The sequence below is a fragment of the Mya arenaria genome, chromosome 9 (genome assembly GCF_026914265.1).
Source record: "Mya arenaria isolate MELC-2E11 chromosome 9, ASM2691426v1".
Classification (NCBI taxonomy): domain Eukaryota; kingdom Metazoa; phylum Mollusca; class Bivalvia; order Myida; family Myidae; genus Mya; species Mya arenaria.
In genome coordinates, this window is record NC_069130.1 from 46,127,353 (window position 1) to 46,153,969 (window position 26,617).

General features: G+C 38.3%; 1 protein-coding gene across 2 annotated transcripts; it reads right to left on the reverse strand.

The window, feature by feature from the left end:
* Positions 1-390: 390 nt before the first annotated feature.
* LOC128202647 (uncharacterized) lies at positions 391-26,140 on the reverse strand. Of its 2 annotated transcripts, none has more exons than XM_052903664.1 (5): positions 26,084-26,140; positions 17,676-18,261; positions 15,160-15,318; positions 6,996-7,053; positions 391-3,785 (listed from the first exon to the last, which is right to left on the reverse strand). In XM_052903664.1, the coding sequence occupies exons 2-5, from the start codon at positions 18,231-18,233 to the stop codon at positions 1,456-1,458; spliced, it is 3,105 nt and encodes a 1,034-aa protein (XP_052759624.1). In that variant the 5' UTR covers positions 18,234-18,261; positions 26,084-26,140; the 3' UTR covers positions 391-1,455. The 2 variants fall into 2 exon arrangements, with proteins under 2 accessions (XP_052759624.1, XP_052759623.1); XM_052903663.1 differs by lacking the exon at positions 26,084-26,140 and adding an exon at positions 21,757-21,891.
* Positions 26,141-26,617: the final 477 nt, after the last annotated feature.

Below are 26,617 nucleotides of genomic sequence, written 5' to 3' on the forward strand. Positions count from 1 at the left end.
CATCATCATCATCATCGACGTCGTCGTCATCGTCTCAACCACAACCATCACCAGCATCATCATCGACATTGTCTCAACCACAACCACCACCACCACCACCACAACCATCAGAATCATCATCATCATCATAATCATCATTTATATCATCATCATCATCATCATCATCATCATCGACGTCGGCGTCGTGGTTGTAGTCATCATCATCATACTTATACTCATAATTCTAACACATTTTCATCCTCATCGTATTAACCACCACCATCATCATCATCATCATCGTCGTCGTCGTTACCACCACCGCCATCACCACAATCATTATCATCATCATCATCATCATTCTAACACATCCTCACCCTCATTGTATTAAATACAAATCAAACAATATTTTCAACGTTTAATCATATATTCTTCAGTTATAATCAAATTGTGTGATATGTTTAATAATAGGCAATTATATATACTATTATTTAGGTTACTAAATCTACTCAATGTTTGGTTATTTCTTTTGTAGTATTTGTTGATACATAATATCATTTTGTAGATTTCATAATAATGTTCAATTTATGTAATCGATAATAAACATAAAAAGTCAACGTGTTATTGGTATACTCCTCTAATACAGAATATAAAATACAGCTGAGCAAGGATGCCATTGTAAATAAAGAAAAACTAAATATTTCCCATTAATTCATAATCCATAAGCGAAGTAAATACCTAACATTTATCAAATGATATCGCTTTAAACTAGGAAATGAGTTGCTTTATTAAGAGATTCATATAAAAAATGTCGATCAAGATTAATTAACCGACTATTGCACGTGTTGATTACGGACTGTTGTGTTATAATTAAAAAAGAAAGTTTTCATCCCCATCAGATATATTTAATAACGTCTGCCACAACGACATTGCTGTGTCCAGTTAAATCTATTTTAGGCCTAAAAAAATACATTTGGTTCGGGTCACCCGACCCTACCTACGGAATAGGCGCCGACCCTACCGTTTTTATAGTCAGTTTGAAAAAAAAAATGAAAAACAAAAAAAATAATAAAAAAAAAACATGTTTTTTTTTTGTTTTTGCTTTTCAATATGTAGTTTAAAAACCTTAATTGCTTATATAGATGATAACTTTAACAACATTCTCCAATGATGAAAATGACATTCTTACATAAAGCCAAATAAAAAAGATAAATAAAAAAAATTAAAAGCCTACCTACCCTACCTATTTTTGAAAAGGATGTAACCCTAACCAAACAATTTTTTAAGGACTCAGGATGCATGCAAATACACAACATAAATCAAATTAATTAAATACACATAGAAAGTGGTTGATAATAATTAGTTCCGGGAAAAGTGACATATATTTCTATAAATAGAATGACACTTCCCCATTGATTGTTTCACTGTTTTTCATCAAACATGAATTCCCATCATCGATGCTTACATTTAACTTATTGTTCACATTTTGGTGAATTTGAAATCAAGCCTCCACATATCGTAAAACTTGAGAACCTCGAATGACGGCGAACTGTCCATATGTTCTCGGATGTCTTCCACCTCACTGGCAGGTTTCACCGTGCATAACTGCATGTCGCATGTAATGGTGTGTGGTATGTTCTTCATCGTCTCTATCAGACTCCGCACCGCCTCCGCTGTCATTGTCACATCATCAAGTGTAATATCGGTGATGGAGGCTGGAGGGAGGAGGTGGAGCTCACCTAGATCTGTACACCCTATCTCAAGGCGTTGTAACTGAGGGAGACTTGGTAGTGTATCCACAAGTAACTGGACATTCTCAACGTACCATAACTCAACACGTTGTAGTTTACTCCACCTTTGACCGTGTTTAAATAATCTAAATATGTACATTTCAACATTCGATGATACACTATGTAAGCGACATGTTGTAATATGTGTTGGATCAACCTGCACACGTGTTGTATTGTCTCCGTGTATATCCAGATATTCCAGCCTGTGACACTGGGACAGGTCATACTGCCCATCACGGCCACACAGTGTCACTGCTTTGAGGGAGTCGGAGGAGGATGTGATCACCTCCTGCACCTCTTTCCCATTAATTTGATCATTGCGTCTATCGATGTCTAGTGACTGAATACGTTCCTTGTTTATCATCATCAGCTTTTTTAACACTACGACATCCTGGTTACTATCCTCGTCCTCGTCACTATCCTCGTCACTATCCTCGTCCCTATATAGAATATCGAAGTGTGCGAGATAGAGCGGTATGTCACCATAGTTGTTCGCCCTGGCTTCACGGTTCCCGGAGAGAATCAGGTGCTGAAGTAGTTCAGCCTCTCTATTGTCGATTGGTGGTTGGTATGGTGGTTGGTATGGTGGTCTAGAACTATTGATCCATGAAGACATTTGTACACCGAGCTCGGGCTTCATTCCACATATGAAAATAAATGTCTGAGAAACATCTCTCAAGATATTTTCCTTATTATCTTGTTCGTACTTGTTTGATAGCTGACTGTAGTCGTTTTCATTTAAACATAAATGAAGAGCCGCTAAAAACTCTTGAAGTGTTTTATGAAAGAATGAAAAGTGAGATGATCTCTTGATCAATGAGTTGGATTTCTTCTCCGTGAGTAAGCCTGACTTCAATGCAAATTCAACCTGCTTCCTGCTTAACAAAGCGTTGACTGTTTTGTTGCTGAAGACAACAGACGAATCTCTGCACTCTGAATATAAAGTTGTGTATGCTAACTTTGCCAGCGCAAGGTAAACCATGGGATTTTGCACGAAGCATTCGTGTTCCTTTAATACAGATGGCAGTTCAATTTCCGGAATGTTATTCCCGCTTTGCACACATTTTAGTCTACATGATAGCATGTTTATCACGCCAGCATAAATGTCACACTTTGAATCGGTTAACGATTTGCCCTCGAACCACAGGCACACGAGCTGGGTGGTACTGATAGGTGCTGACAATAATCCTTCAAGATCCTTCTCTGACGCCATTTCCATGAAAGCCTCTGGTGTCCGTTCATCCTTATTTCCCCCATTAAGAATGTTGATGATATTTTCCACGAGTTGCTTTGTGTCTGCTGCTCCTTCTATTTCAAGATATTTGTCGATCTTTGAATCCTGCACTCTGAACTGTGACATTCGCCAGGGACGCGTTGTCGTGAGGAGTGTGGCCTTGTTGGCCGAATTTCGGAAAGGGGTGACTTTTTCCTCAGTTTTGCAGGTACAGTTTACGTTTTCCGGATGGGTCCATTCGTCGAGGCCGTCAGCTATGATTAAACATGTTTCACTTTCCAGCACCGTCTGTAATAGCCGGTAACCATCATCGGCATCCTTCTCGTGGTAGATTTTACGTATAAGTTGATCCTTGATCATTTGTGCTAGATCACACGTTTTACCTGAATCTCGTAGGGTGACATGGAACAAAAATGCAAACTCTTTGAAGAATTCTGGGTCGGCAAAGCTTGTTTTAATACCGACGTTTTCCTCCGCTGGTAAATACTGGTGAGTCCAATCCAGGGCACACATTACGGAGAATGTAGATTTGCCATTGCCCGGTTCTCCAACAAGGAAAACATTTCTGAGCAACTGAATTTCTTTTTTAAAAACATCTGAAAATTTTGCTATTTTTTGACCGCTTTCTTTGTTGTCAATTTTGCCGATTTTTCGATGGTCTTTCTCCACAATTTTCGGTGCCACGTAGAATTTCCTGAGTTTGGCGTTCTTTTCTCCGAGAATGGGAGATATCGGCATGTCGGCCAACGTGGTTCGGTAATGGTTTGCCAAACGTAGTCGTAATCCTGAAGTAAATGTAAAGATATATCATTAAAAACATAAAAATAAGAACATATACGTTTGCATTATCACAAAACACTTGGTGAGAAAACAGGAATCAGTTTTGTGACAAGACGCTCGGTACAAAAGATAAAAATAAGCAATATCACAAGACCCTTGATGCAGACGATAAGTAATATCAACAGACGCTTGTTAAGAAGATTAGAAGCAGAATTATCAAATGACGTCTGTTGCAAAAAATAAGTAGCAGCCTTTAACAAGAGGCCCGGTACCAAAGATAAGAAGCAGCATTTTCACAAGATGCTTGTTTCAGAAGATAAGTAGCAGCCTTTACCAAGACATTTGGTCCAGAAGATAAGTAAAAGCATTATTACAAGACGCTTGGTACATAAGATAAGAGGCAGAATTATTACAAGACGCTTGTTACAGAAGATAAGAAGCAGCATTATCACAAGACGCTTGTTGCAGATGATAAGAAGTATAATTATCACAAGACGCTTGTTACAGACAATAAAAAGCAGCATTGTCACAAGACGCTCAGTTCATCAGATAAGAAGTAGCATTATCACAAGACGCTTAGTACAGAAGATAAGTAGCAGCAATATCACAAGACGCTTGTTGCAGAATATACGTAGCAGCATTATCATAAGACGATTAGAAGCAACATTATAAGTATATATCACAAGTTTCCGGTACGGATAGAAAAGTCCGACCCGGGGACACGCGGGTAAACTGGTAACGAGGCTTGCCGAGTTACCGGCCACGCAACGTGCCCGAGGGTCGAATTTTCCTATTCGGACCGGAAAAACATGATTGATATTTTTTTCTTGCACATCTAAAATTATCAAATTGTGGTAAAATTGATATAGAAAACGCACTTATGTACATTTTACGAACCAGCGCGTGCGACATCGTTTACTGACGTAATAAACCGCAATTATTTTAGTTTAGTTTAAACATATTTATTTTACAACGATTGTGAAGCAAGTTATTACAACATTATATTAATCACTCTCGTTGGCACGATATTACGCGAGAGTGTGGTCTTGTGTTTTGGAGGAAACCGGAGAACCCGGAGGAAACCCACTTGTCCGGCTTGGTGACCACAAACCAAACTCACATGCGCCCAAGCCGGGAATCGAACCCGAGTCGCTTAGGTGAGAAGCGAGTGCGCTAACCGGACAACCTATTATTTTAAATAACTATTGATGTCAAATAGTTACTCTGAAAATCGCGTTTTTTATAATTATTTATTTCCAATTTTAATCAAAAGTCTTGCATACTTATATATTTGATTGCGCTTTACTGAAATGGTTAAATATACTTTTCATAAACCAAACAATAAAAGAAATAAAAAGTGACACGTGGATGCGCGTGACTCATCTAACATAGGAGGTGTAAGACGGGGTTTTCCAGCACTGGTGACATAACCGGAAACACACGTCCGGTATGCAAAAATATCATAAGACGCTTGGTACAGGTGATAAGAAGCAGAAATATCACAAGACGCTTGGTAAGAAGAAAGGCAGCAATAGTGTAATGGTTGTATAAGTTAAAAGTTGTATGCGTTCTTATAAGTATCTATCATGTGTTTCCGGTACGGATAGAAAAATCCGATCCGAGAGCAGGCGCGTAAGCCGGTAACGAGGCTTTCCGAGTTACCGGTCACGCAGCGTGCACGAGGGTCGGATTTTTCGATCCGGACCGGAAAAACATGATTGATGTTTTTTCTTGCATACCTAAAATTATGAATTAGTGGGAAAATTGACGTAGAAAACGTACTTTAGTACATTTCAGCAAAAGCGCGTGCGACGTCGTGTACTGACTTCATAAAGCGCAGTCATTTTAAATCACTATCGACGTCAAATAGTTCCTTTAAAAATCGCGCTTTTACGAGTATGTATTTTCAATTTTAATTAAAAGTATTGTGTACTTATATTTATGATTCCGCTTTATTGAAATTGCATACTATACTTTTCACAAACCATACAATAAAAGAAATAAAAAATGGCGCGTTGTTGCGCGTGACTCATCTTACATGGGGGGTGTAAGATGAGTTTTTCCAGCACCGGTCACATGACCGGAAACACACGTCCGGATAGAAAAAAACCCGGCTCGATGGCACGTGCGTTGCCAGGTAACGAAGCTTGCCGAATTACCGACTGCGCAGCATGCCCGAGAGTCGGATTTTTCGATCTGGAACCGAGGAACCGACACATATGATAGACATTTTTCTAGAATACCTTGAATTACAATATTTTGTGAAAAAATACATGGAAAAGCGCATGTTTGTACATTTTACCAAAAAGGGCGTGCGATGATGTTTACTCACGGCATGACGCGCAGTAAGTTTTATTCACGGCATACGTCAAGAAGTTTCTGAGTATCACGTCTTTTAAGGGTTACTTTTTGTTTTGAAGGTATATTTTAGTAAAGTTTATGTTTATCGCACTATTCTATTGAAATCTCATAATTATAGTTACATAACCTGTATAATAAAAGAAATAGAAAGTATTACGTCACAGAGCGTGACTCAGCTGGCATGGCAGGGGAACCAGATGGAATTTTCTTGCATACCGGACGTGTGTTTCCGGTCATGTGACTAGTGGTGGAAAAAACCCGTCTTACACACCCCTTGTAAGAGGAGTCACGCGCAACAACGCGCCACTTCTTATTTCTTTTCTTGTCTGGAATATGAAAAGTAAATTATGCCATTTCAATAAAGCGCAATTAAATATATAAGTATTCGCGCGCTTTGGTGAAATGCACAAAAGTGCGTTTTCTACGTCATTTTTTTCCACAAATTGATAATTTAAGATATGCAAAAAAAAATAATCATGTGTTTCCGGTCCGGATCGAAAATTCCGACCCTCGGGCACGCTGCGTGTCCGATAACTCGGAAAGCCTCGTTACCGGCTTACGCGCGTGCCCTCGGGTCGGATTTTTCTATCCGTACCGGAAACACATGATACTTATATTCCAGCACGGCTGACGTCACCGGAAATGCCTATCCGGTGTGCTAGAAATGCAGAGTTTCAACACTATCTTATCTTTCTTAACGAAAGTTAGTGGGCGGAAACCATTTTTCTTTCTTAGAAACAGTGACCTACACCCTACTACTCATCACAGCCCCAAGCTAGCTCTTTACATAAGCCACCATACACACAGTTTCATCCATATCCATATACGTCAATTTGATCAAAAGCGTCTCTTACCTTCCTTCAATATCTCCCCTTCGTTCTCAGCACTGATCTTGAAATCGTCTGTTTGCAGCTGTCAACAAAACAGATCAAGACATTAAGCATCCAATAATTCAAAGGCTATTTTACAAAATAATATAAACTATAAACTTATATTACAAAGACAAATTTGAACAGAAAACAGTTTTACTACATCAGAAAGTGTATGTACGTTGTCATAAAGGTGACATGTGTAAATAAAACTATTTTTTTTATCTCGGGATCTCAACTAAATTACTCGTTCCCACGACTTGCATGTTGTTGCCACGACTTAATAATTTCGAGGCTACCACTTCGTACGGTTAAGACGTGGGATGGTTCAGACCAGTTGACGATTTGTGTCATGGGTCTGTAATGGGTCGTGACCCATCGGTACGCAACCTTGGTTTGGCCTCGCTTCTAATAAGGTCAAATAGGGACTCCCACCTACACCTAAGTACGTTGGTCTGATTAGATGCAAGGTCAAATAGGGTCCCCGACCATCACTTAATTCCGGTGATCTACTAGTAATTAGGTACATGGTCAATTAGGGATTCCCACCTATACTAAAGTCATGTTATCTAATTAGATACATGGTCAAATAGAGACCCCACCTAAACTTAAGCCCGGTGATCTAATTACGTGCAAGGTCAAATACGGAACCCACCTACACTAAAGCCCGGTGATCTAATTACGTGCAAGGTCAAATACGGAACCCACCTACACTAAAGTCCGGTGATCTAATCAGGTGCAAGGTCAAATACGGACCCCACCTACACTAAAGTACGGTGATCTAATCAGGTGCAAGGTCAAATACGGACCCCCACCTACACTAAAGTCCGGTGATCTAATAAGGTGCAAGGTCAATTACGGACCCCCACCTACACTAAAGTCCGGTGATCTAATCAGGTGCAAGGTCAATTACGGACCCCCACCTACACTAAAGTCCGGTGATCTAATCAGGTGCAAAGTCAATTACGGACCCCCACCTAAACTCAAGTCCGGTGATCTAATCAGGTGCAAAGTCAATTACGGACCCCCACCTACACTAAAGTCCGGTGATCTAATCAGGTGCATGGTCAATTACGGACCCGCACCTACACTAAAGTCCCGTGATCTAATCAGGTGCAAAGTCAATTACGGACCCCCACCTACACTAAAGTCCGGTGATCTAATCAGGTGCAAAGTCAATTACGGACCCGCACCTACACTAAAGTCCCGTGATCTAATCAGGTGCAAAGTGAATTACGGACCCCCACCTACACTAAAGTCCCGTGATCTAATCAGGTGCAAGGTGAAATACGGACCCCCACCTACACTAAAGTCAGTTGATCTAATTAGGTGCACAGTCAAATAGGGACCCCCACCTACACTAAAGTCCGGTGATCTAATCAGGTGCAAAGTTAATTACGGACCCCCACCTACACTAAAGTCCCGTGATCTAATCAGGTGCAAGGTCAAATACGGACCCGCACCTACACTAAAGTCAGTTGATCTAATTAGGTGCACAGTCAAATAGGGACCCCCATCTTCACTGAAGTCCGCAGTGTTCGAAATTCGCGGTAGCCCGATAGTCCGAGGCTACCAAATATCAGCTGGGGCTACCGATTTTCCACAGAAACTAGCCCGACCGGGCTACCGTTTTTTCCTTATGTGAGTTAAAAAAGACCATGCCAATTAAATGCGTAACACATCGGTTTTTTTGTTGTTTTTTTCGCCATGCCTTATTATTTAAGAATGCGTCCTTTAAGGCGACTGGAGCGACTAAGTCGCCTTGACAACGGCGAAGTCGGATTCGCCGGAATTTATGATGATCAAAAAGCTAAATGCTCTGCGATTCAGGGCTCAAACCATGTGCTGAATGTCTGTTTATTTAATCAATGAATATAAACACATGTAAAAATTAATAATGCCCGAAGTGACAAGTAATTATCGATCAGTGTTTAACCAGTAACTGTGTCTGTTAGCAGCAGTCAAACTCTATGACGTCAATAACTCCGCCCATTATGTAAATTAACGGATGACATCGGCAGTTTTCGACAACTACGATGGCTATGAAAATCAACAATGCCAAAATAGAAATATCAACATTGATATTTTATTTATTTTGTTTAAATATATTTTATTTATTAGCTAAAATAAAAAGAAAGATATTTAAGTTTCTAATGCGAACAGAAATAAATCATTCTACAAGCATCGTCTTAAATGCGCAGGAAACAGGTGCCCGTTTACTTCTGACAAATTTAATCAAAGTGAAAGGAGAACTGTCGGATATAGTTAAATCGTTGTCAGTGTACAGTATAGTAAGGTTCTATTTTATACCTTTGAATTGCTTTGCCATTTATTCTAAAGAACAATTATAGTAATATTGGCAATATAAACATCGATTTATTTTTGTTGTTTCTTCCGAAACTTGAAAGTGAAACTGAAAGTTGAAAAGAGAAAAATGTCATTGCACAATCGCTGGGGCATATCGGATTTGACAAGGATGCATTGGATAACAGAACTAAAAGTACATAATTCTTTCCATTGAATAAATGATATGTCCAGAAAACATGTTTCTCTTTTTATTACCTTTTTGAAAACTTTATTATGCATCAGTCAATTGTAACCACGGCCCCTCCAGGTCCGGGAAATAGCGGGGACTTTGACTTTCGGTCCAGCCAAGCCCAGGTAAACCCCCCGAACTGATAAGTAAAATTCCCGCCAAATGCCCCCGCACCCCAGAGACCCTAAGTAAGGCACATTCCCCGCTATATTTGGCGCGAATACAAAACCACCGCATTCACCCGGCACTGCGGGGCCACCGGGAAGTTAAAAACACGGCCCATTTCCCCGGCTATCCCCGGTATAACCCCGGACCTTGGGGGGCCGTGGTTACAATTGACTGGTGCATTAGTTATGCTACGTTTACACTATGGTCCCGGTGGCCACGGCAGCCCCGTTTGCCCGAAACGTATTGCGCCGTGGGATTTTGGCCATTTTTGTCGCCATAAACAATTTTTGTTAGGTTGTGCTAAGTTTCCTCACGTTTTATCGTGGTAACCGTGACAAGCCGTAGGGGCGAAAAAGTGGTTCGTCCAAGGCGCACTTAGGTCCGGGCGCGGTCTACCAGGGATGCATGTACGTTGCGTCCCGGTCTGATACGTTCTGATAGGATTCCTCACGTTGTTCACGTCTTGATCAAGGTCTGATGCGTTTTCCACGTTTTGTCAAGGCCTCCTATGCATCGAACGCGAACACCGCAGAGCTTTGGATTACGTTTGTGTCCACGGTATAAAGCAAATCCCCCAGGCAACAGCAATTACTGTATCAGAATACTTCGACAAGTAAACATGAATTCCCAAGATGAAGACGATTTTGTGTTTTCACCGCAAATGAAACGTAACGAAACGGCTATCGTCCACCTTAGCTTGCCGTGAAAACCGTGACAAAACGAAGCACGACGTAACAAAACTAGAAAGGAACTTCAGATGCCGGGGATTACGTATTATTCCCGCCCCCCTACGGACGATTTATAAGTTGTGTAACGGCCTATTACGTACTGTCACGTGTCATTGCGTTTACCCCGTTTTACTACGACCTACTACGTTTCTCATCCACACCGTGGCTGCCGTGGCAATTTTTTTGACAGTTTAAAATTCTGGCCCGGCATGCACGGCAATAACGGTCTGTCACGTTTGCATATCCCGTTCCCCCGCGCTGTCTCATGTTTATCCCGTTTTCTCCACGGTTGTCTGAAACGGGGCTGCCGTGGCCACCGGGAACATAGTGTAAACGTAGCATTACTGAACTTTTGATGACTACACTATTATACGTATGACTATAATTTATTATTGACGCATTGTTCAGATTGGGGAACATTTATTGAAACTGTATGGGCGTGCTTGATTAGATGATCAGAATCGTTGTGGAATCATATTCAAACTTCCAAAAATTATTCCGATCGAGTGATACTTTATAGTGTTTAAGTTTGGGCTAGTGAAATTGGTTTCGGGCTAGTAAAATTTCCTATCTGGTAGCCCGAATTGGCTAGTAGATTCAAATCCGAATTTCGTACACTGTAAGTCCGGTGATCTAATTAGGCGCACGGTCAAATAGGGGCCCTCACGTACACGAAAGTCCGGTGATCTAATTAGGCGCACGGTCAAATAGGGGCCCTCACGTACACGAAAGTCCGGTGATCTAATTAGGCGCACGGTCAAATAGGGGCCCTCACGTACACGAAAGTCCGGTGATCTAATAAGGTGCAAGGCCATATAGGGACGACCACTTACACTAAAGTCCGGTGATCTAATTAAATGCAAGGTAAAATAAGGACCCGCACCTACACTAAAGTCCGGTGATCTAATTAGGTGCAATGTCAAATAGGTACGCCCACTTACACTAAAGTCCGTTGATCTAATTAAGTGCAAGGTAAAATAGGGACCCGCACCTACTTTCAGTCTTTACCTGTCGCAATGTCCTGTGAAGGAAAAATGTTTTCGCTTTGTCTGTAGGTGGATCAAATAGGGCCCTGACCTACACTAAAGTTTGTTGATCTAATTAAGTGGAAGGTCAAATAGGGACCCGCACCTTCACTAAAGTCCGGTGATATCTAATTAGGTGGATCAAATAGGGCCCCGACCTACACTAAAGTCTGTTGATCTAATTAAGTGGAAGGTCAAATGGGGACCCCACCTTCACTAAAGTCCAGTGATCTAATTAAGTGGAAGGTCAAATAGGGACCCCCACCTACAGTTAAGTCCGTTAATATTATTAAGTGCAAGGTCGAATAGGGGCCCCACCTACACTTCAGTCCGTTGATCTGATTAGGTGCACAGTCAAATAGGGAACCCCACCTACACTAAAGTCCGGTGACCTAATTAAGTGGAAGATCAAATAGGGGCCCCCACCCATACTAAAGTCCGGTGATCTGATTAAGTGAAAGGTGAAATAGGACCCCCCCCCCGCCTACAGTAAATTCCGTTGATATAATTAAGTGCAAAGTCGAATAGAGGCCCCCACCTACACTAAAGTCCGTTGATCTGATTAGGTGCAAGGTCAAGTAGGGTCTAAAGTCCGGTGACGAGGTCAAACCATACTATTCTAAATTGTATTCAATAAACGCATACCTGATCCGCACAAAAGGTAGTCCACTCGATATAATTCCCAATCGCTCCTCTTACACAAGAGTACAGAAATATCTTTGCACGAGTTAATCGAATCTGATATAAAACAAGAGCTGTCACAGAGACAGCGCGCTCGACTATTCCGCCGCTTTTCAGTGTAAGGATTGAAAAGTTTTGGCGAAACATGCATGGATCACTGTTAGATTAGATTTCAATGCAATACATGATGTGCGGAGATATTAACATAAATGTGGTTACATGCAAAATTTTAACCAGAATTTTTAAGTGTAATAATAAAGGGCCATTATTTGCAAAACACAGTTATCTAACTTGATTATTCAATTAGGTTGGGTGGTTGAATACCATTGTATAAAGTCTCAATGCAATACATTAAGTAGTTGCTGAGATATTATCCTATGTCACATAGGATAATATCTCAGCAACTACTATGTGTGCTAAGGCCTAAAAAAAATGTTTGGTTAGGGTTACATCCTCTTTAAAAATAGGTAGGGTAGGTAGGCTTTTTACTTTTTTTTATTTTATTTTTTTATTAGACTTTATATAAGAATGCCATTTTCATCATTGGAAAATGGTGTTAAAGTTATCGTCTATATAAGCATTTAAGGTTTTAAACTACATATTGAAAAGCACCAAAAAAAAAAGATTTTTTTTTTTTTTTTTTCATTTCTTTTGCAACTGACTATAAAAACGGTAGGGTCGGCGCCTATTCCGTAGGTAGGGTCGGGTAACACGAACCAAATGTATTTATTTTTAGGCCTAACAAGACCTTAACCAGAATTTCTAAGAAGCATAATAAAGGGGCAAAAATTATATAATATGAAAGATAGAGTTATCTTACTTGATTAAATAAGAAGGTTAAATGGTTGGGAGCCTGTGTGTAAAGCTTCAATGCAATACATGATGTATTTGCTGAAGCATTGACTTAAAAGTGGTTACATGCAAAACCTTAACCAGAATTTCTATGTTGAATAAAAAAGGGGCCATTATTTGAATTTAATGCAAACTAGAGTTATCTTACTTGGTTATTTAAGTAGATTGGATGGTTGAGTACCATTTTATAAAGTCTCAATGCAATTCATCCAGTAGTTGCTGAGATATTAACCTATGTGTGCTTACATGCAAAACCTTAACCAGTATTTCTGAGTCGAATAATTAAGGGCAATTATTTCGTAAATTAAGTAGGTTGGATGGTTGAGTACCATTGTATCAAGTCTCAATGCAATACCTCAAGCAGTTGCTGAGATATTAACCTATGTGTGCTTGCACGCAAAACCTTAACCAGAATTTCTCAGTCAAATAATAAAGGCCTATTATTTGCATTAAATGCAAACTAGAGTTATCTAACTTCATAAATTAAGTAGATTGGATGGTTGAGTACCATTGTATCAAGTCTCAATGCAATACCTCAAGTAGTTGCTGAGATATTAACCTATGTGTGCTTGCACGCAAAACTTTAACCAGAATTTCTAAGTCAAATAATAAAGGCCTATTATTTGCATTAAATGCAAACTAGAGTTATCTAACTTGGTTAATTGAGTAGGTTGGATGGTTGAGTACCATTGTATCAAGTCTCAATGCAATACCTCAAGTAGTTGCTGAGATATTAACCTATGTGTGCTTGCACGCAAAACCTTAACCAGAATTTCTAAGTCAAATAATAAAGGCCTATTATTGGCATTAAATGCAAAGTAGAGTTACAGTACACTCCACGCGGAACTACCACTTTCCGTTTTCCTCGGCGGATTTTGGTCATCGCGGACACGACATCCAATTGATCATAATCCTCTTTCCTCGGCGTTTTTACTCGTTCACCCACCGAGGCTGATCAGTGGACCGGTGTTTTTACCTCCGAGTAACGCGGCGATTGTAATTATACGGTCCACTGATCAGCCTCGGTGGGTGAACGAGTAAAAACGCCGAGGAAAGAGGATTATGATCAATTGGATGTCGTGTCCGCGATGACCAAAATCCGCCGAGGAAAACGGAAAGTGGTAGTTCCGCGTGGAGTGTACTGTATCAAACTTGGTTAATTAAGTAGGTTGGATGGTTGAGTACCATTGTATAAAGTCTCAATGCAATACCTCAAGTAGTTGCTGAGATATTAACCTATGTGTGCTTGCACGCAAAACCTTAACCAAGGGGTGACGCCGACGCTTGGGTGAGTAGTATAGCTCTCCTTATTCTTCGAATAGTCGAGCTAAAAAGGACACTTGCAATCATACCTTTTTTCAGCTGTTTCACGGCCTCGCAACCTCGAGTCGATATAATAGTTTCGTTATGTCCTCTAGGATATGAGTTCATACCTGTTGAAGCACTTCTACCGTTTTTTGAGCTTAAGGTATGCTAGTTTAATTGTGTCCCATAACATAATAAGTCAATTCCGGGTGCACACATGTGCAGAAGTTGGCAGTCAAGTCGTCTGCGAAGTTTCACCATGCATAATAAAATTATTTTTAATACTCATGCCTGAACTATACAAAAAATAGTACACACGTTATAATTTAAAAGTACTCTTCTAGCAAGTTACTATGTATTTCTACACGCGTCGACCGAATTTAATACAAAAAAGTAAATGTTAACTCATACCCTTTCTCATACCTGTTCTGTGGCATGTTGTGCCTTACATCGGTATGCATGTCATGCCTAGGGTATGCTAGTTAAGTTGTGTCATCTATCTTGTAAAGTCACCTGTTTAAACTATTCCACGGAGTGTGGTGCTATGGGCCGGTATGCTAGTTCAGTTGTGGTTTTTATCATGTAAAAGCATACCTATTTAGTCTGTTTCATGGGATGTTGTGCCTTGAGTAGGAATACTAGTTCAGTTGTGTCATCTATCATGGAAAGCCATACCTTTTTGTTCTTTTCCACAGCGTTTTGTACCTAGGGCCTCTATCATGGAAAGCCATACCTGCTTAATCTGTTTCGCGGCTAATTGTGCATTTGGCCAGTATGCTAGTTCAGTTTTGCCATCTCTCTTCTAAAGTCATACCTGTATAATCTGTTTAGTCCGCTATCATGTAAATTTGTACCTTCTTAAGCTGTTCCACAGCGTTTTGTACCTCGGGTCGGTTTGCTAGTTCAGTCTTATCCTCCAGCAGGGTGCGTAGCTTGAACAGGAAGTCCACTAGTTCTGTGTCCTTGACCCTCTGGTCATGGGAATGACGTACGCGTCGACCAATGTCCCGAACCTTAAATGTAATGTTTGAAATAAGTTTTGACTAACAGCTTGTAGTTGTGGTGAAGATGGCACAAAATGAAATGCATACTATCATGCAATATGTAGTAACTAAACTATATATGCACTTAAAGACTTCTTGGTTGTTTGGATTAGAGTAATGAATGTACAAAATAATCAGAGCAACTTCAAGTGAATACTGAAACATTCTACACTTATTATGAACATTCTTAAAAGCTGAACTCTCACAGATTGACCGTTTAGGCCTCGTTTTTATGTTTTGTCTGGGAATGAGCCAATGTTTGCGTTAATGTCTGGAAACCAGTGATATAATGACAAGAGATGTTTGTCAAACATTATGCCCCCCCTGAGCGCCATGTTGTCAGGATTATATGGACAATTGAATGAAATATGCATGGACCGAAATGACAGCTGATTTGTTGCTGTTTTAAAATTATGACCATTAAAGTGTGAAGATAAAGTGTGTTATGACCGTCATGACCTTTGACTCTATGAATTCAAAATCCAGAGTCATCAGCTGGTCACCAGAAACCTAAATGTCAAGTTTGAGGGCCATGGGTGCAGGCATTGTCAAGTTATCACAAGACAAGTTTTTTTCGTTCAAGGTCACTGTGACCTTGACCTTTGACTGGATGACCCCTTAAATCATAAGGGGTCATCTTCAAGTCAGATGCAACTCCAAGTCAAGTTTGAAGGCCATGGGTTCAGGCATTGTTGAGTTATCACTCGGACAACCTTTTACCATTCAAGATCACTGTGACCTTGACCTTTGGCTCTATGAATCCTAATTCAATAAGGGTGATCTACTGGTCAGGCTTAATATATATCCATGTCAAGTTTAATGATCATAGGTTCAGGCATTGTTGAGATATCAGTGGGGGAAGATTTGTTAACTTTTTTGCGTTAAAGGTTACTGTGTCATTGACCTTGGCCTGATGACCCCCAAAGTCGATAGGGGTCATCTACTGTTCAGGCCCAAGCTTCATGTCAAGTTTGATGACCATAGGTCAAAGAATTGTCGAGTTTGCTTTCAAGGTCACTGTGACCTTGACCTTTGACCCTAAAATCAATAGGGGTCATCTACTGGTCAGGCCCAACCTCCATGTCAAGTTTGAGGGCCATGGGTGCAGGCATTGTTGAGTTATCACCTGGACAACCTTTTATCATTCAAGGTCACTGTGACCTTGACCTTTGACCCAATGACCCCTAAAATTAATAGGGACAATCTTCTGGCCAGGGTCAACCTCCAAATCAAGTTTGAGGGCCATGGGTGCAGCCATTGTCAAGTTATCACTCGGATAACCTTTTACCATTCCAGGTCACTGTGACCTTGACCTTTGGCCCAATGACCCCTTAAATCAATAGGGACCATCTTCTGGCCAGGCCCAACCTCCAAGTCTAGTTTGAGGGCCATGGGTGCAGGCATTGTTGAGTAATCACTCGGACAACCTTTTACCATTCCAGGTCACTGTGACCATGACCTTTGGCCAGATGACCCCCAAAAACCATAGGGGTCATCTCCTGGTCAGGCCAATTCTCCAAGTCAAGTTTGAGGGCCATGGGTGCAGGCATTGTTGAGTTATCAATCGGACAACCTTTTACCATTCAAGGTCACTGTGACCTTGACCTTTGGCCCAATGACCCCCGAAAACAATAGGGGTCATCTACTGGTCAGGCCCAACCTCCAAGTCAAGTTTGAGGGCCATGGGTGCATGCATTGTCGAGTTATCACTCAAACAACCTTTTACCATTCAAGGTCACTGTGGCCTTGACCTTTGACCCATTGAGCCCAAAAAATAATAGGGGTCAGCTACTGGTCAGGCCCAACCTCCAAGTTAAGTTGGAGGGCCATGGGTGCAGGCATTGTTGAGTTATCACTCGGACAAGCTTTAAAATTATTTTACCATTAAAGGTCACTGTGACCTTGACCTTTGACCTGATGACCCCCAAAATCAATAGGGGTCATCTACTGGTCAGGCCCAACCTTCATGTGAAGTTTGATGACCATACGTCCAGGATTTGTTGAGTTATCACTCGGACAAGCTTTGGTCTACCGACGGACCGACCGACCGACATGCCTGTGCAAAGCAATATACCCCTCTTCTTCGAAGGAGGGCATAATAATACAGTGAGATGTTGTATGGAAAAAAGCGTTAGTAAAAAATTAGTTTCCCGGCAGTTCTTAAGTAAGTTGTCTTATATGACTAAATTAAATGTATTGATGTGCGAAATCAGCTGAATTTGAGATAAAAAATATAATAAACTTCAAAACTGTCAATCTGTGAGTATGCAGCTTTAAAAAGTCAACGGAATCGTTTAATATGATCATAGTGTGATTAATATGTTTACCTCTGTTAATAAATTTTGCTGTGTCGCAACGTTAAACGACAGTTTGGTTTTGAAATCCTCGCAATTTATCATGACGCTGATGACTCCGTTAAAGTCACTGTCTTTGATGGAGGACACGGTCTTGTAGCCATCAGGAGGCAGGAAACATTTGCCTATCTCCCAGGGAATGGTGCTCCATTTGTCGGCATTCGTATTCTTCCATGATGGTCCCGAAAACCTGTGATGTTTGATTATTTCATCACGGACGCCTTCACAAATCCCATTTGGACAAGGAGCATACAGTTTTTGAGGACAGTTATGAAATCTACAGTTTCTAGTACTGGTGCATATCCCACGAGTTGGGCACATCAACAAGTTTTCTGTGAAACAATGTGCACATGCTGCCCCGGATGGAAGAGCCTTGGATGTTCTAACGGCGCTATAGATGTCCTGGTGAACGCATGTCAGTACATCCTCCAGAAAATCTTGTAATCCGTCCTTGGTGATGTTGAGGGCGAGGGCGGCCTTTACCCAGTTCTGGGCTTCCTTCTCCTTTAATAATTCTCTATATGAGGCCATTGTTTTGCCATTAGATCTTATTCAATACCTGGTAAAAGAAACAAGTCACTGAGTATTACTTACATTGCAAAAGTCCCCTTCGGATTCTTAAACAAATTGAAATTACCAGCATTAAAATAAGAGCTGCACTATCAAAAATTTACTGTTTGCCAACTTATTTATTATTGTCTAGGAATGAGCCATGTTTTTGCATAAATATCTGCAAACTAGTGGTATTAGACTGCTGACAAAAGATCAGATCGCAGATTTTCATATTTCCATCGAAAATTTATCTTTTATGGCTAAAAGAGTTACTAACGGTTTAAGAAAAACACATTTTTTTAACTAAACTAAATCTGCAATCTGATTTTTGTCAGCAGTCGTATATCATTGGTTTCCATTCATTTTGATATAAATTGGGTCGTTCCAAGACAAAAAAAATTTTTTTAAACTTGTCAAAACATTCAATCTGTGAGAGTGCATCTTTAAGAAAATGTTGAAATAGCCACCACATTTTTTCACGATGTAAATTATCTATTTTTTATTGGCCTGCATAATATCCCTATTGCCCTCTATCCACATATTACATTACATGAACCAAGTTTTAATACTTCATTATACAGGGCAAAGATCCAGTTAAGAGATAGAGGATATTTGTTTATTTCAGTGTAAGATCGTATTTTATTTCATGAGTGTCATAGAAAAACATATTTTCACGAGTGGCGAAGCCACGAGTGAAAATGTAGTTTTTTTATGTTCACGAGTGAAATTAAATACGATCTTACACTGAAATAAACAAATTTTCTGTTTCTTTTATGCTTATTTTCGGAGTTTTATTTGTTTTTTATTTATTTCTGAATTACCCCCTTTTTTGAAAAGGGTGAGCTTTACGCCATTACCCGTGGGGCACCCCTCATGCATAATTATAGCTGTCAACATTTCTACTTTTGGTTTGCTGAGAAATAGTTCTCTGCTATTCATTCTTATAGCTTAATATTCGCTTGTTTTTTTTTATTGCAAAGCTTTATGAACAGTAAACAATGAAGTATTATTAGTGCACATATGTTCCAAAAAATAATGAAAACACTTTTTATTTTAAGATGGGCATGAATACATAACCAAATTACTACGCCGCTATTTAAGGAATGACGTCACCATTACGTCATATGTACTTCCGTTGTGTGGAAAATTCTCAATAAAAAAAAAGTTGTTATGATTGATAGACATGTTTTCACATGCTCAATACACTGTAAATCAAAACTATCATTATTCCTGAAACTTTTATACCTTAAGTATCAGGAATAATGATAGTTTTGATTTACAGTGTATTGAGCATGTGAAAACATGTCTATCAATCATAACAATTTTTTTTTAGTTTAGTTTAGTTTTTATACCTATAGTATCTATTCTTGCTTGATTTATCATTTAGAGTAGAGATTAAAGCATAAACCGCTGCCCTATAGTTGAAAGGTCATTTTGGAAGATCTGTCATGGCGGACGGTGCAATTTTTAGAGTTTGTTTTTCAAGTGGAGTGATTTTTCTTAGGAATAACTTGACCCCCCTTTTTATTGGCTTAAAAGGTAATTTAAAGTTTGTACTTTAAGAATATATGTGGCATTCGCATTCGCTCGAAATGCCTTTAAATGTTGTCTAAAAATTATAATTTTACATTGAATTATATAGGGAATAACAATGGTGGTGTGTAACCTTTAAAGAATGAAAATTTGGAAGGTCAAATGTGTTAGCAAAACAAATGTGGATACTCATTGGATTTTAACCATTCTTCTTTAAGTTTAAGACTGCATGTACGTGTGTTTTTATAGTAAGTTAATATTCAGTCATCTTACTGTCAGAGACCAGTCTGTTTCGCTTTAAATAAAAGGTTTGTTTTCCAGATAAAGAGTAAATGCCACGCTAGTTTGTTGACACATTTTGAGGTGTGGGTGGGGTAAAAAATCTCGGATCTATCTGTAAATTGTTGTGTGAATTCTCCAGGAAGCTCATTTTACGTACTAGAACGGTTAACAGTTCAAAATACATTTGAACGATGATATATAATTTTATTTATGTTTGAACAGTTGTTTTTGTCTGTAATTTGTTTGGTATGAAAGCAAATGTTCGAACATTCAGCTTCAAAGATCAGTAAAATGTTTGATAAATGGGATAACCGGTTTTAAATGGTAAGTTGTTAATTTTCAATTATATAATTATTTAAATTTATAAAACATTTCTTTATTATTCTTTTAACATTTTTGACATAATTTACTGAAGTCCAGTGTTCTGTTTTGATCAAGGCAAGTAATTTAAAAGTAGTTCTGAAAGTTGATATTTTCACTCCTTATTTTGCAGTGAAAATATCAAATTGATATTTTCACTGTTGTTATTTCACTGTTAAAACCCCATATTTCATCATAAAGCATGAAAGAAATTGGTGTATTCACTGCTATACCAGCCAAATGTATCATAGGTGCTATACACAGCAGCTTTTATAATTTTTGGATAACATTTTTGCTGTTCTTATATGACCCTTATAAATTGTAATAAATTGATTCTTTATGTTGCCATGGCAACCAATAAAATAAAATGATGTGCATGATATTCGGACGGACATCCCCTACGGTGAAATCGGTAGGGGGTTAAAATTATTACATATTATACAGCATAAAAGTATTCAAGTAATAACCATTGTAATGGTTCATGGTTATTACTTTTTTTACCAAAATAATCAGTTTAATGCGATGCAGTCGCATAACTCTATATTTTGGTAAATACATACTGACATAACCCTTAAAGCTGCACTCTCACAGATTTACCAATTTTACAACATTTTCTTTTGTCCTGGAAACAGCATTTTTTGCTTGAATATCTGCAAACCAATGATATAAGAATGCTGACAAAAAATTGGATCGTAGATTTTTATATTTCCGCTCGAAAACTAATGTTTTATGGTTAAATCCATTACTTATGGTTTAAGAAAAATGCATTAAAAATCATTTTTTGAACTTAAATATAAAATTCTATGATCTAATTTTTTGTCAGCAGTCTTATATTCCTGGTTTTTATGCATTTTCGCAAATATTGGCTCATTTCAAGACAACGAATAAAAAAGTTGACAAAACGTTCAATCTGTGAGAGTGCATCTTTAAAACAGCTTAGTATTTCGAGAGAATATTTTGTCTACTGGTTCAGCTACTATAACAGCTGACCGCTAATTTTCTTAAGTGAATGTACTGCAGATTTTAAAAATACTGTATAATTTCGACCTCCAATCGCAGGTTCGATGAGTCAGAGTATATATAAATTTATTTTAGCTCGATTGTGACGAAAGTTAAGCTTATAGAATCACTCCCGGGTCCGTTTCCTGGGCAGAAACCAGTACTGTGTCCATTTTGAGAGGCCATGAGAAAGTATCCCTGGTGGGGATTGAACCCCTTGGATGAGAGGCGGGCACCTAAACCACTAGACAACTCTCACCCTGATGGGGATCAAACCCAAAACCTCATGGATGAGAGACGGACACCTATACCACTAGACAACTCTCACCCCTCTCGTGATAAATCCAATCTATAGAACCCATAGCATCATCACTCTGGTGAACGAGAATGATTAAATTGATGCTGATCCGTGGTCTAGTGGTACCGCACTTGACTATCAATCTATGGGTAGGAGGTTCGACTCCCATGCAGGCCTACAGCCTAAAATATATAGTAGTATCAGGTATCAACAGATAAGGTAAATGAAATCATAAAACTATGCTTCATTCACTTTTTTTCAGTACATGTGTAGATGCATTGTTATAATACAGTATTATTCATTGTATTTATAGTTATCCTTCTTACCTGATTTATATGTTTGTTGTATAACTTTTACGTAAAGTTTTATTCTATAAGACTGTATGTTTCTTTGTATATGTTCTGATTATCATGTGTCATGTGTCTTCATATCGGAGGAAAAAGAATCTCTCCTTACTTTTCTACTTGACATGTTAGAATAATTAATGTGATTGTGTTAAAAATAAGGTACAGTACAGCCTTTTAGCTCACAGAGGCACTGTTAATATCTAAATAATCCTGGGCTTTCTCTGGCCATTTTGGGAAAAAGACCCTCGACATTTTGGGAAATTTTGCGTCGTGAAAATGCCGAAATTGGGAAATTTTACAGTTAAAAGAAAAAGCTGTGTAGTCTCCTGAGAATTAGGAAATGATTTAGTTTATTTTCCCTTTAAAAGACCCAAAATGGCTGAAATATCAATCCTTGGGTTGTAAATATCTATTGCAATAAATCATGACAGATAATATTTCATACTGATCTCTGAATGAGATGAAAATCAATGATTTCCGAGATCTATTATCAAAAAAACATTACATGACATGACTTATTAGGATGTTGCAAATGAACCAATACATATAAAAAGACTTTCTAAAAAAAAAATAATTCTTTTATTGGTATTTTTTTCTGAAGATTGGGAAAAATACCTTATATTTTGCTTTGGGAATGGGTCTGATAGTCGGACCCTTGGGTACTATAGAAAAAGCCATGTAATCATACACCAAATTGATGATTATGTGTTACTATGATTCACAGCCTATAAATAAGTATGCGCTGGGATACCAGGATGATTTTTCACAAAGCTTATGCACCAGTCAATTGTAACCACGCCCCCCCCCCCGGTCCGGGGAATAGCGAGGACTTTGACTTTCGGTCCAGCCAACCCCGGTTAAATCCCCGCTCTGTGAGGACGAACAGATGGTAAATTCTCCGCCAAATGCCCCCGCACCCCAGGGGCCCTAGTTAAGGCTCACTACCCGCTATAATTAAAGCGAAGACAAAACCAGCGCATTCACCCGGCACTGCAGGGCCACTTGAAAGGTAAAAACACTGCCCATTTCCCCGGTATACCCCTGGACCTGGGGGGCCGTGGTTACAATTGACTGGTGCATTAATAATAGAAAGGCTGGTTTCCTACTATAAAAACAATAAAACATAAATTGAACTAAAATGCAATACTTTTGTCATTGAGAATGACAATTCATATATATATAACTACATGTATGATAAACAAGTCCAATTTCATCTATTCATGACATTTGTGCAACCGTTATGGATGAATGAGTACAGTAGAATCTTAGTCTAAAATAATAGACGTGTTATACGGGATTCTTCCAATCCCTAACGTCTAAACAGGTTAGTGCAAAAACCGGGGGTGTTTTAAAAATATTGAAATTGTTTTAAGTGAAGTATTTTATGGTTGAAATTGACCATAAAGGTTTATTCATATTTTACCATGTAAGTGAGAAGTTATTTTGCACTGAACAAGCATTTAATGCATTAAAACACGTTGTTTACCTTTCCAATAAAACGAAAGTTGACTGACACAGACAACAATTAAGTTGACTGACACAGACAACAATTATGCCAAGGGGAACAACTCGATTCAATCGTAATAACTCGGCCTCCTCCGACAAGCTTTGAGATAGACCTCGTTAATACAATCGTAACAACTCGGCCATGGCCGAAATATTCCGAGTGTTTTAAAATTGTGACGTGAAAGCCTTGCAGGTGCCCTTCATGTATATATCGATGTGTTTTGACAGCAAGCAATGAAAAAAACACGTCAAACTCATAATTATTCGAAGGATACGACATTTTTGTGTACGGAACTAATATATCCTCGACTAACCATGATTCGCGGATGTAAGGAATAAATAAAAAATAATAAAGTTGAGCAAAACAATAAAATAATTTAACTACTTTTGTCAGACATGCCATTTATTTATCCATATTTCCACAAGTATTTAAGGACAAACGGTCAATAGTTCACGTAAATAATGTCAACAGAGTACAGACACTGAAACTAGGCCGCCATCTTGATTCTAGTACCTTGATTCGCGAGCTCTGACGTAATCTAGGTCAGCACGTTTTAATTAGGCCAACACTATTTTGATCAATTGTTTTTTGAGAAAAACAGTCAAACATATCTTTAAAAATGTTAATTTCAAAATTTCAACTTGTAAGAAAAGATTTACAGTATTTTGTAAACATAAAACATTAAATCATGTCAAATTACTCTTAGTGGGGGAAAGTATAATTTAACCCAAAGACAAAACTGTCTCTTTAAGTGTATTTTCAGGAACACTGAACATTCTAGATGACTTAAGGACATAAGTGCCTTCCTCTCTGATCATTTTGTACATAAGCATGTTTAAGGGCAGTTGGAAATAAATTATGTACTGCTTTATCACTGCTTAGGGATGCACCTAAAACAGAAATTAACATTCACTAATTTCTTTATTTTGACACTAAGACTATGGGTCATGAAAACACATATTATAAGTTTGCTTTGCCTTCCTACAAGAATTTAGGTCACGTGACCGTCATTGATAAAATGTATACAAAGCAGATGAAATAACCAGCGAATTTCTAAGGATGTTATGTGGCAAATATGGTTGGTTTCTATGGCAATTAATTTGGGATTAGTAAAACTATGTTGTTTGCAGTGTTAACCATTGTTTCAAGTGAATTTATCTGTTTTAAAGACATTTTTTCGCGAGTTGGAAAGCATCTACTCTTGTAAATAGTTCGTAGTAAAAATGACGTCATAGCTTTGCAGATACGTGCATTTCAAGTGATAACCAGGTAAAAACCAAGATGGCCGCGAATCAAGGTTGGTCGCGATTTTAGGGACTAGGACGATAAAATAACATAATCGGGTAATATTTCTTGTTTTTATGATATTTTTTTGATGTTAAATGCTTTAACCCGGAATCCCGATAGGAATAACTACCAACTTTTGATACTAAACAATTTGTAGGTGAAGGATTTGCCATATCAAAAATCTAAAAACAATCCGTCAACGTAGCCTGTGTGTTTTATCTATCGGTGTACTAAGACTTCCTTTGCTTATTGTAAAATCGAAGTTGATATAAATGTATAATTTTTAATATATATATATATGTTGCGGATTTAATTACCTATAAAATTATGTGGCCATAAAAGTATTTCTATAGTATATGTCCGACACCTGACCAATTTGGTGACATAGGGGTCGGCCATTTTTGTTTTGTGACGTATGTACAATCAACCGGTGTATATGACATTTTCAGTAGATAACAATACCAAACATGGAGGTAACGTGACCGCGAATATGCACATTGTTAAGAAGCACCTGTCTGTGACGTCATCAGCATATATAAATAGATGAAATCGGGAAAATCCAATCTGGGTTTTGCGAGATTCTAGCAATAGCAATGGCTTACATTTAGAAAGTTGAATTAGAATATAGAAAAAATGTAATTACGTATATTTTTTTGATTTTGGGGGAATACTTACGCGTAGAAACAATATGATCTTTAAATGTTTGTAGCTGACAGTTCTCTCGAATGAATATAAACAATACGAAGTGCAGGTACCCGTTCACGTGATCGATATTCGGCATGTTTCGGATTACATCGATAGACGGTATACACCGATAGATGAAACATTGAGTATACAATTATTTGGACTAAGTAGAATCTATGCGATATAATCAGAAAGTATTTTGTTAACTCTTTAGCCTTTTTCCCTTTAATAACTTATCTATTATTTTCCCCCTCTTAAACAGTATGTGTATACATATGTAATTGTTTATTTGGAGGTCATAATGGGATAATGACTTTCCAGCTTTGAGCAGTATACATACACGTAAAACGAAAGCAGAGCGTTATAAACAGGTCTAACAGGATCATGAAATTATACGTCAAATGAAAAATGATTTTCAAATATTAAACTCAATTAATATGGTTTTGCATTTCCTAAATGTCTCTGATTACACACATAATGTGATGCTGATCTGAAAAGTTGTTGAATTGTGTTAAAAAAAATCAAAACTCACATTCACGGCCGCCATTAAAGCAAATACGTGACGAACATTTAACATAGCGCATGCGCGCAGTATGACTAAAATACGAAAATAACCTATTTTCGCGAAAATAAAGTTATATTCGCGAAAATAAGATTTTGAAAGAAATATGAAAATAGGTTTTGGCGAAAATAACATTTTTGACCAAAATATAGTAAGTTTTGGTCAAAAATAAGTTATTTTCACGAAAATAAGATTTTGATAGAAATATAAAAATAGAGTTAGTTTTGGCGAAAATAAGATTTTTGACCAAAATATAGTAAGTTTTGGTCAAAAATAAGTTATTTTCACGAAAATAAGATTTTGAAAGAAATATGAAAAATAGAGTTAGTTTTGCCGAAAATAAGATTTTTGACCAAAATATAGTAAGTTTTGGTCAAAAAGTTATTTTCACGAAAATAAGATTTTGAAAGAAATATAAAAATAGAGTTAGTTTTGGCGAAAATAAGATTTTTGACCAAAATATAGTAGGTTTTGGTCAAAAATAAGTTATTTTCACGAAAATAA